General features: G+C 42.3%; 1 protein-coding gene across 5 annotated transcripts in view; it reads right to left on the bottom strand.

Moving 5' to 3' along the window:
* Positions 1–446: 446 nt before the first annotated feature.
* The window catches only part of tbc1d22a (TBC1 domain family, member 22a), a 105,002-nt gene continuing 93,482 nt past the window's right edge, over positions 447–11,966 (bottom strand). For all 5 annotated transcript variants that reach the window (XM_063906035.1, XM_063906034.1, XM_063906037.1 and 2 more), the window contains one exon: positions 447–3,398. In XM_063906035.1, the coding sequence (XP_063762105.1) occupies positions 3,270–3,398 (129 nt within the window). In that variant the 3' untranslated portion in view covers positions 447–3,269. The remainder of the gene's footprint in view (positions 3,399–11,966) is intronic.

Here is an 11,966-nt window from a genome sequence, read left to right as displayed (position 1 = left end):
GCGGCAGGTGCCTTTAGCCAAAGGCAGGTTGAACGCCAGCCGAGCACAAACGTGGCGTACCATTCCTGCAGACGGCAAACAATATTCCAAGTCAGTCTGGAGAACACATAGACTGTATCAATATATACAGTCTATGGGAGAACAGTATGGAGCTGTGGGAGTTGGAATCTAAATCATTCTTCGTAAGAATAGGAGCAACATGAGCACAGCTCTGACGCAGTCCAACGCTGTTGTTATTTACACTGTCTCTGATTTTTAAAAGCAACGATTTACGCAGTGATGTCATGACGTGGCTTCCTACGAACCAAACGGCACTAGAGTGGAAAAGGGGAATGTATGAGGGACTAATCACTGAGTAGTCCTATATTTCAGTCTCGAATACATAATACACAACAGTACATTTATACTGTATTTAACACACACACACACAGCCTTGTCCGAAGCAGTTTTGTCATATATAGGATTTATTTACACTTTCTATTTACAGATTCAAAATCATCTCTGTACACATTTTAAATTCAAGAACCAGGACTCCTGTCACCAACACGCTGTAGTATTATTAGATTCTTCAGAGTACTCAAGAGGCAAAAGACATGAATGGAGGATCTTCTTTTTTTCTTTCAGTTTCATAAACATATTTTCATGTGAGCGCGAGAACATGAAACAAAAGCTGTTACTTAAGGACACCCTCATGTGGAGGCTCCAAAAAATGTTTGAAGCCTGAGTGTGGGATAATAGATAACGGGCTCCAGCCAGACACCACCTTGGCCTTCATCACCATGGAGTTGTTTGTGTGTGTATATGTGTGTGTATGTGTGTGTGTGTGTGTTTGTTTGAGTAAATAACTTCTTCTGTTTAAGGGTGGAAACACTGCATATGCATTACAGCAAAAATAGAGAAACTCTTCATGATTTGAAAGGGAAGGGGTGTTTCTTTTTTCCCTGACGCACACACACACATTCACAGAGGAGTAGCTGTCTACCTCATACATTATTTGTTGCCTCAGGCATAAATATACATAACCTGTAATCGCACAAACTAATGTAGTTAGCTAGTGAAAGTAACTATAGGTTACTACTGTAGATACTACGTTATTTTAGACATGACTTCTTGTGTTTTTGGTATCGGAAAGGCTAAAAAAAACAAACAACTTACGACAGCAGGAGGTGAAATCCAAAGCTTGACAAGTTTAGTAACAATCGCTGTCCAGGAGAAGGGGTTGGTGACCTATTAAAATGCCCAACGGTTTATTAAACAGTTCATGTTGAAACAAAACAAGAAAGATGTTCTGTCCTTTCACAGCAGGTGTCATACTATTGCTTCTAAAATGTGTCATTTAAGGTCAGAAACTCTGGAGTCAGGCACAACTTAATAGGCTCGTCATGTAAACAGCATAAAAAAATAAAAATGGAAAATCTTTAAAACGCTGGTTGAAAGAATAAATCTCGTACAAACGGAGACAGAGAGAGACAGAGAGACAGAGAGAGTCAGAGAGGAGGAAGGCTGTAGACTTTTTTTGAATGAAGAGCGGTTTTCCTTTGTCAGAGGGCATGGGAGATGAGGTGTGTGTATCCCAGAGTGTGATCAAAGACTGACAGCTCGCACGGTAAAAAAAAAAGAAGAAAGAAGAGAAAGCGCTGAAACTTCCAAAAGAAACACAACCCCGTCCCGCTCTCCTTCCATCTCTGCTTCACACACCTACGCACTCCATGGCGGGGGTGACAATAATGGGTCCTGGCGGAGTCGCGGCGGGAGGCTTCAGACGCTAACAGCTTCGCGTCATGTCATGAATGTCTGATTACCCCCCCACTCCCATCTCCCAACATTAACACCAATATGGTGCTGCTGGATTTGTGTAAGACATCCCATGATGCTCAGGAGAATGACGAAGGTGTTGTTGTGATAAGACTAATTAATTAATGCAGGTTTATTTGAATGCATCTGCTCATTTAGTTTATTTATGTGCAGCGCGCTTTATTCCTATTCATTTGTTTTCATAATTAAGGGGAGTTTATTCGTTCTTATCCGTTAACCCTGTCCTGTTTGTCTCATTGACATTTAAAGACATTATTTTCCTCAAGTGTTGATGTACAGGAATAACTAAATACTGGTGTTCCAAACAAGGATATGGAGCTTAAACTACTTTTTGGAGTGTTTGTAATCAAAGTGTTTGCTTTATTTCGAGTTTTTCAGTAACTGGTGCACATTTAGAATCCTTTTTCACATTTCTTTGCAACGAAGAGGAGGACTGAGGAGAAAACAAAGAAATAAGTCTCCTAATTAAGGCTTTACTTCAAGTCCAACCCTGTGAAAAGGCCTATTTTTGTGGATACAAAACTCAGCTTCCATGAGGATGATTTAATTTCAAACTGAACTGTGAAATGGTATTTTTAACCCCGTAATGAAGTGTGTTCTCAATTTAGCAGGCACATATGAGTGTGTGGAATATGTGTGAGGTAGTGCTAGGTGGGTAGATAATAGATGAGACATGTATGAGCGGTTTGAGTGGGAATAAGTAGCTCTCTGAATGGCTTCTGTTATGTCGACACAGCAGTGGGGTGGGAGGACGAGATAAAGGGGGAATGAGATAGTGTGTTTATTTCATTTGAGGAGGAAGGAGGCATGTTTCCCGTCACAGATCTCTCTCTGTAAAGTCCTAGTGTGAGTTTGTCATGAAGGTGAACATCCCGTGTCCCTCCTGTCACGGCAGCAGGAGAAACACAGAAGGAAAACAGGAGAGGTCGTGTTCGTTCAGGTGGACCAGGACAGCGGGCTCAGATAAATAAACCATGTAGCGCAGCGCCCTTTTGCCATCTTTCTCTGTCCCTGCAAACTGACAAAAAAAAGAGTCACATTTTGGCCTCGGGTAGCAAAAACAATGTATTGCCTTGGTATTGGATTTGTTGTTTTTTAGCAGAAAAGATTTGTTTTCTGAGCGAGACCGGACCCCCGGCTGCTGAGCATCACCTCGGCGTCCTGCATCGGCAGAAATCCCAAAAAAAGTCCTCAGCGACGGCGGGCGCTGGAACGGAAGGAGTGCGCGTTTCAGAGCTGATCAGAGAAAAATAATTTAAAAAAGGGCTCCACATCAACGCGTTAAATTGCTATGCTGCACGTCCTGCCAGTCATTGGTTGATTCAAATCTCTTAGTAGCTGAAAGGCTGAATAAGGGAAGAGAGGTTAAGAAAAGAAGGAGTTCTTTCCCCGCAGGGATAGAGGCCTCGAAGTTCAGAGGGAGGAAGAGGAGGAGCTGCGGAGAGCCACGCCTATCATCTCTTGTAGTGGTTGGGCGCGTCGGCAAAGGCAAACTTCAACCTGTAGGCTTCGGCCAGCAGCACGCTCACTTCCTCGTTGCCCCAGTGCATTGTGGGAAGGTTCTGCAGGAGGATCATCAGACCCTGTTGGAAGAACAAGAAAAAAGGAACAATTAGAGCTGCAGAAAATAAGACCTTTCAGCATAGTAGATGGATTTGCTAATGGTGGATGATGAAACGGCAGAAATCTACATTAACGATCAACGGGCATGGATTGATGGGGGGGGCTATGAGTAGACAGAGGAGAAGAGATTGGAATAATGTGAGGGACTGAATTCCAGAGCCTGGGAGCTGCCACAGAATAGGCTCTGTCTCAGCTGCAGAGTTTGGACTTGGGGGGAGGCTAGGAGACCGGCTGAGGTGGATCTGAGGGACCGTAGGGGTTGCTAGGGGGCGGGAAGGTCAGTGAAGACCCCGTTGACAAATTCACATGCAATCTGTAGCTGGGTATCTTATCTGGATGAGTAAAGATGCACGTCAATACAGAAGGCAATGCAATGCCATGGGACGTCTGACGGTGATCTGGCTGCCATGGTGATCATAGGTGTGATTGCAATCAAGAAATCCAGACGCCACATATACACTTCATCCTCCTGGTGTCCTAATCAAGCCTGGCAAGAAGCTAGAGACTAATTTAAAATCAAAGGGATGTAAAAATATTACCAGGGAAATACTGGAATTGTTTTAACTGCCATGTAAAGCGATCTCAATGCAACTACAGGCTGGAGTTGCATTCTGGATCCGACAAAGTACACCCTTTGGGGTAATGCTAGTGCAGCAGACACCATTACACATGCCCTCTGCCTCTGAGAGTGACACAGATGTTATTAACTCAAGTCAAAGTGGTTTAATAACAGCTGTGAAAGAGACAGGAGATAAAGAGGCAGGTACAGGGTACGGGGGAGGGGGAAGGAAATCAGGAAAGAAAGAATAAAGTGTCAAGTACAATTCAGCGGGGCTCCAGTCTTCTCCCAGATTCCCGTTCCGTACATTACGATGTAAGTAGGAAGACAGGAAACAGCGACGCACACACTCGGGTTCAATCTCGCCGACTAATGCCTCTCTCAGAGGGGAATGGGACTGGTTAGTGGTGGGACATCCTGGTTCTGTGTGTGCGCTATGGATCAGTGTCCCGGGAGCTTTCATCATCGGGGCTGAAATCATTGCCGTGACAACAGGGTTTACAACCAATCACGGTGTTGATAACCACATCGTAGGATAGATCATGTAGGTCTTCTGCTGTCCACACTCCTGAGACGCCATCGGAAAGGACGCTGCGACGAATAGTCCTTTTACATAACGTATTGGAATTTAATAAAATCTGAAGTAAGACCAGGATCATTTTTATATCTTGCACTTCAAGGATAAAGTCTGAATGTAGCGTCCTCGTTTGAGTCATCTGTTTATATGCCTGGCAAGGACACCTCAACAGCCAACTTGGCAACTCTCTCGCTAAATCTGGCAACTTTACAAATCTTTCTTTTGTCAAAAGCAACAAGCGACAAATCTAGCTACTTGTTCTGGTGTTATTGAGAATTGCGCAGGCACAAAGCCGCCGCTGATCCCGCCCTGGCTTGCAGAGTGTCGCTTTTTGGTCCCTTTGCTGTTCCCAAGCCTGGATAAAGAAGGAAGGTTGGACGCAGAGCTAGCACTTCCATCCCGCATAACAGTCTTTTGATTAAATGTGATATTCAGGACAAAATTGAGTAATGTGGGTCTAGACTAAGCATTAAAGTCAAGTGATGGGCTATTTCAATGGCAAACATTACAAAAAATATCTAATAATCAACAGATGAAAGTTCTCTGTAGTTCCAAACATGTTGAGGGTGTTTTCCCCACTATGTGTCTCTCCTACAGCGTCCATTTCTTTTAAGACAGCTAAAACCTACTTTCCTTACTATGGAGTTGGCAACCCTGAGAGGAACACATCCTTTAATTTCCATCCTCTTGTGCAAGGATCTAAAACTATTTCTAAACACCCTGCTATATTCCACCTTCCTCTTCCTCACCCCGCTGAGGAAGTGAAACTACACCTAACTTCAACCAGGTATATTCACTCCAGCGGGGCCCTTTGTATTATTTTACCCTCCTATGTATTGATGTGATGCTGTTTGGCTCCATTAATTCTTTCCTTCCTCGCACGTTTTGAAAGAGCCGGCGAGACGACCCTGATGACTTCTCAACAAAAAAGCATTCGTATTCCAAGGGAGGATGGAAAAAGTACAAGTTTCCTACAACTAATTAAACTCAAAGCTGCCACCCAAGCCAGATTTTACAGATTAGGCGGCAGCTGTGTTTCATCTTCTGAATAACTTATAAAGGTGAAGCTTGGTTTTGACTTTGCGTGTTCAGAAATGTGTTGTTAACTGAAAGAGTATTCAGTCTCGGGGCCCCTTGAAATGTGTTTAAACTGTTTGTGTAGTTATGGAATGTGGAGAGCAAAAAACTCATTTGCCAGGCAGTGTCGTCAAACATACAAATCCTGATTAGATTTGCTCTAAAATAAAACTCCCTATCATCGGAATCCAGCTGCTTGTTTCTACGGTTTAAAAAACGCTATAATAGATGCTCCTTTCAGGAAAAAACCTGAACCTTGACTTTAAAAGGCTGACCTAATAACATTCCCCCTGGTTCTGAGAGACGCACTCCTGTGAAGTATTCTCGCTCAGAGGGAGGGAGAGCGAAGGAGGCAGTCTGATCAGGATTCAGCACGTCTTCTGCTCATCTGTATTCAATAGAGAACCACTATAGCGCTCTCCCTTTCACACACACACAAATCCAACCATGTTGCTCGCTGCTAAAGGAGCGCACAGTAGCACGAGTGGGTTCATGTGCTGCGTATTTATGGTTATGTTATGTCGGCTCACGGGAAAATAATCAGATACTTAAGGGAAAAAGGTTTTGTCCTGTTAAAAATCATCAGGCAACTTCACTTCTCTCCATGTGCCAGTCAGACTTAAAGAGCACACCTCATGTGTATGCTTTGTATTTGTGCAATAGATTGTGTGTAGTGAGTATTCTGTGCGTGGCCCCGGAGGTCCTGGGCGCCTGGGGCTAGACACCATGTACCTCCCCTACTTCTCCGCCCCAGGCTCTTTCGAAACCTAAGCCTCCCTATGGAATAACAACACTGTATCCAAGCTACACATGGCTTGTAGTGAACCAACACGAGCCGAGGAGCTAAACTAGTCCCCGAACACAGTTTTATCCTCTCTTAAACATTTAAAACGCGTGGAGGGATTTAACCACCAAACCAGATCAATGGAATGCTGTTGTTTTAAAGCAACGCTTTGTAACACGGGATGATGAATGCCGCCTTATAATATTAACACTAACGTAGTTCATTTTTTACCTAGAGAGAAAGCTAATGCTAGCTAGCTCCCTGTCCCATAGCAACACAGACAGACTACGACCAGACCCCATATATAAAATCTATTCTTTTAGACAGCGTAGAGGTGGATGAATATTAGTAAACGTATGAGACTTTATGTTTATAGAATACTTGCAGGAATGATTCCCAAAACTCGGGAATGACTCAGCAATTGGTTTTAGCTTTTAGTAAAATCCCTGAAATAAGATTTAATGTTTTTTTCAACGACATGCAATACGCCGGTTAATACCCCACCTGTGATTTAAAAGGTCTAAAAACATGGTTAAATGAGATCACAGAGTGTGTCAGGCACTTTATCCCACTGAACACGAGTCCGCCTTTAGCTTAGTGGTGGTAACGTTTTAAGTAATGCCACCCTGGTGTTTCTTTGATTTCATCATTAAAACTGGTTTTCAATTGTGTCGATTATCTCATTGAATAAATCTGGTAAGTATCCTAAACATCTGTTTGCCAAAGTGCTTATTATCTGCAATAGTCCAAACAACAAGTGGTGAACTTCCCATTGGCTTTTTGGCGATGTAACCGGGGCGATGCTAACTTCCTGTTGGCTTACAACAGCAGTTTCTTCTTGTAGGGATACTGCACAATACGTCATGGAAAACCTATCATGTTTCTATCTTTGGAACCAAAAACTGTAAGGTCTTCAAATTGAAGTAAAATGAAATGGTGGAACCCATAATGAACAAGGTTTTGCACGACATGTTAGATGTATATAATTAAGTGTTTGGGTGCAACAGCAGCTGTTGGGGTTGGGGGATGATGGGTAATAGTTGGAGGGAAATTAACATGTGCTACCATATCTTTATAAATCAACAAAAGGCACTAATTGTTATGCTACAGGAGAAGGACCAAACGCTGTTTAATCAAATCCAGCTTGGAGTGTTACAGTTGTTAAGGCAACACACCCAAACAAACACACACACATTCGCCGGCGCACACACAAGTACACACCCATAGTGACTGAGGAGCTTCATTAGGAGCATATTTCTGCGCGGTAACCATCTGCCGGCTATCACTTCTGTTGGGCTAATGACTTTAATACGGTTTAATTGCATACATCTCGCTGTCAGGGGGGAACGCTGTATCCACTCCACTCCACACAGGTGGCAACACTCCACGCTGAGAGGCCATGAGTCTGTGCGGAGGAGTGTGTGCGTTTGTGTGAAAAAAAAGCCATGAAATCCAATGAATGTATAGCTTGTGTTTGTGGGCAGGAAGAATGAGTGAACGAGACCAAACAGTACATTTAACGTAAAGGCAGACAGGAAATAGAAATGTGTGTGAGTGGGTGCTTGTGGTTATTGAAGCTTCAATATGCATTTATCCCACAATACTCACAAACACATTGATCCACCATTAATGCATACAGTACGCCACAAAAGGAACACAATTAGCTCTCCATCTCCTACGCTTGGCGGGGCTTAAAGTGGCTAATGGCTATTGATAGTTAGGGGAAAGCAGATTGTCAATAGAGTCAGTGCTCAGGCTCTTTCTTCGGAAAGTGAATGGGATAACATAATGGTTGCGCACAGATTCAAAGCAACTGTCGTTTTAACCTGCGTGTGACATAAAAAGCGGCACATGCTCAGCAGAAAATGGGAAGAGCCGCTGACTCTTTTAGCGAAAGAACAAAAAGCCACACAATTAAAGCCCACTCTTCCTGTGAGAGTTTATTTGCTGGCAGAATGAGACGGTGCTAAGTGAAGTGAGTGCAATGGGTTGCCAAAAATCCTGCGAGGTGCCTTGTGGTCTTTCCCGCGGTGTCAACTACAGCTCTCCACAGCGTGCCGCTAAAAAAAAAAACATGAGATAGATGGTAGAGACACAATCATACCAACTAATGCACTTATGTGGCTAAAATGGCATTTAGTCCCTGTATTTCTTGGATGCATGTAACTACCTCTTCAAACAACGTATCTACAAGAACACCACTGAGGTTTCTCCATCACACACTGTCACTGCCGTGTTCCAACGCTCCAGGCGGCTGCTGCTGCTAGTGGTAATGGTGTTTTGCAGCACCCCGAGGTGTAATGGGCCTGGGCACGGCTCTGTCGGGGCCATTAGCTTGCTGTAGTTCGTATAATTACACAAAATGGGCACTCTGGCAAACAGTGGGTGCTAATGTAGGAGTGGGGCACTGTAGCATGCGGAGGTAAGAGCTGACGTAGCATGGTAATGCCAAGTTGTCTTGTGAAGGCTGTTTGGTAAAAAGCTAGGTGGATTAATACAGCCGTAGCACCCTGCAGTATAATGTGAGTGGGGGAGGGGGGGTTAGATTACACACCACTTTACACAGATAACTGATCTTGTTGATAAAGTAAAGTTCAGAGCCACTCCCATGTCTAGAACACATAAGAAATATAGCTATGTGTTTAAATCTAAATATTGGACTGTACGATGATAGGTATAAGCACTCATTAACAGTCATAATGCATTTGATTAATAACTATAATTAATAATAATTAAAAGGACCAGACTTAATGATTTTTAAGGCATCATAATACTTAATATTTATGGCCTTTACTACCTCAGTGCATTTTATTTTAAATAACTGCATCTACTTTGCACATTTTCATAATCTTTAATTCGTATTTCTGTATTATTTTATATTTTTAATTATTTACTTTAATTGTCTTTTTTTCCACTGAGAATATTTATAAATATTTACTTCTTTTATATTGTATTTTTACTCATGTGTAATACCTCTTACTGTGATCCTGATTTGGCAAAAAAGTGTATATAATTCATTTTAAATTAAGACCTGGATTGCAGCTATTTTATATTGTTCTTGCCCAGTCAAAATGATCTCTTTTCATTAGAAAACAATAGTAAACTACCAAATATCAGGATGGATAATGATGCTGCTTGGTTTAATGCAGCCAAAATCCCTATATAGATGTAAATTGTGGGCTTGACCTATTTCAATGTTTTCAGAGACGGATAAACAGTGTACACATTTAATCGCCCATAAGACGAGCATGTTTAGCACTAATGATTCCCTAGCGGCTTTGATCAAATCCTTATTTATTACAAACTTTAAGTGTACAATGCCTATTACTATTTTTTTCTTTACATTATCGTACTATAGCAGCACCTATATCATCCTCGCAGCTTTAATGTATTCCACTGTTGTAGTAAGGGACCAAAGGAAGAAACTGTGCTCTGCAGGCGTGTCAGGTTCAGTTTTAAGCGGATAGAAAACAGAGACACACACTCACACCTCGCCTGTCTTTTGTCTTGAAAATGTCAGTAGCTGTCTCTAGGGGAGTTCTCTTTTGGTACTCGGGGCAAGTGGGGTGCTTTCAGCTGTCTTTAGCACACTTGGAGAAAACTGTGCTGTCCTTTTGACAGCGCTGCATGAAGCAGTAGTGCCCAAACTCATCACACGGTACAATTATGTTCCATTGTTCTGCATTTATGTGATATCCATGGAATAGATGTTGGATCTGCTTTGGCAGGAAGATAACAAACAGGATTTATACTGCCAATCTGATCTGGAATTAAAGACTTAAGTCATTTTTAAGCAGAAGCGTTAGTGTACAGAGGTGTTTGAACTGCAAAATGTCGCAGAAAAGCATGGAAAACATGAAACGTGATTTATGAAAGTACAGAGCCAAGGTTTAAGTAACTACCGTGCAGTACTAGGAGGAAAATAAAGAAGAATCAGTAAATAAACAATTATCTCATTTGTCAGTGTTGTATTTCTATCATGCATGTGCAGCAGGTCACCGTCAGTCCTCGATGTGTAAATGCAATTAATTCATAAAGTCCTGCGGTTCATTTTCTAAAAGGGAAAAGATAAGGGACATGTGGGATGTGGGTTCAACCTTCAGTAATTTAAATACTGTGGGAGTGTGAATGGGAATGGATGACAGATTGGATGAAAGCTTTCAGTACACACGAGCGTGGGTGTTAGCGCTGAGGTTATCATTCAGATACTCTAGCCACTAACAGCACCACGGAAAATAATGTATTTTAAATGGCTTGAATTCAAACTGAAGGATAAATAATAGTTACATCTGTGAAATAACTTGGGTTTCTTTACTCTCAGCCGTTCACAGCGGGCTTTAGCCTTGCACCCGTTCTGTACCATTCAATGCCAGCCCAGTGACAAGTTCACAACCTCTGGAAAAATGCAGCCGGAAGCAATCTAAGTGCTACAGCAGTTGTCTGTGCTTTCTCAGTGTAGTGAAGCATTAACGGTGATATTTCACCCTGCTTGAAAAGTTTCACTTTTCAGCACGTATAATTTCAAAGTTCAAGAGCAGTCAATATTTATGCATTTGCCCCTTCCGCTTCATCCGTTAGCACCGTTAGTTTTCACACCGTTTCGAACATGGAAAAGTACTTCAGAAATGTATGAGCCAATCCACTGCAATCGAGTCTGTTGTTGATCTATACACTTCAAATACCATGCTGATAATGGCAAAAATGGTGGTATTAACAGATCAAGAGGCACTTTACCAAGTAGAAGCCAGTTACACTTTACCGTACTGAGTGGTATCGTATGTCAAAAACAAATGACACAGTATCTTATATTGAACAAAAATTATCTGAAAAAGTGACCTAGTATTGTATTCTAGAAAAGGTAAAAAGAAAGGTTATCATGGAGCTGCCCAGTGACGCATTCAAACCAAAAAAGCCCTACCCCAGCTTTACTCGTACAACTCCAGCTATCACCCAGGGAGAGAAAGGCCATCCTAATCAAGGGTTCATGATCCCTGAAGAAAGAAAAAAACCCAGGAGCAGAAATGCCTAACTTCTCGCTTGGACTGCATATAAGAGCATTTAAATCTAAAATTCAATATTTATGTGTCAGTTCATGACCTGCCGCATTCCTCAAATCTCTCTTCTTTCTCTTAAAAATCCATTCCTCCCTTCTCCTGCTGCTGCAGTGTTTATCCCTCTCAAGTGGGTCGATACGGCTGTTTATTTGGTGTTTTTATGTCTTAAGTGAGTTGAGCAGGCGGGCATGCAGTTGGCTGACAGAACAATACTGTTATTCTGTTATCTTAGGGCAAAAAAGGACATAAAACTCTGACTCTTCCTATGTCTTTGTGCCTCTCTTTTGGGGACCTCAGCAATGACCCAACGAAAGCTAATCCTCCCACACAGGGTGGCTTTGAGCTGATGAATACTTCGTGGAGACTCATGCAATGGCTAACTTGTGCTCAAAAGCAATGATCAACAGAGCAACAACACAAGTATATCTAAAAAACAATTGGTGTACATATATAAGCAGAAATCACCTCGACTTATCG

Source organism: Eleginops maclovinus, chromosome 17 (assembly GCF_036324505.1).
Source record: "Eleginops maclovinus isolate JMC-PN-2008 ecotype Puerto Natales chromosome 17, JC_Emac_rtc_rv5, whole genome shotgun sequence".
NCBI classification, from domain to species: domain Eukaryota; kingdom Metazoa; phylum Chordata; class Actinopteri; order Perciformes; family Eleginopidae; genus Eleginops; species Eleginops maclovinus.
This window is presented reverse-complemented; position numbering and strand designations above follow the sequence as displayed.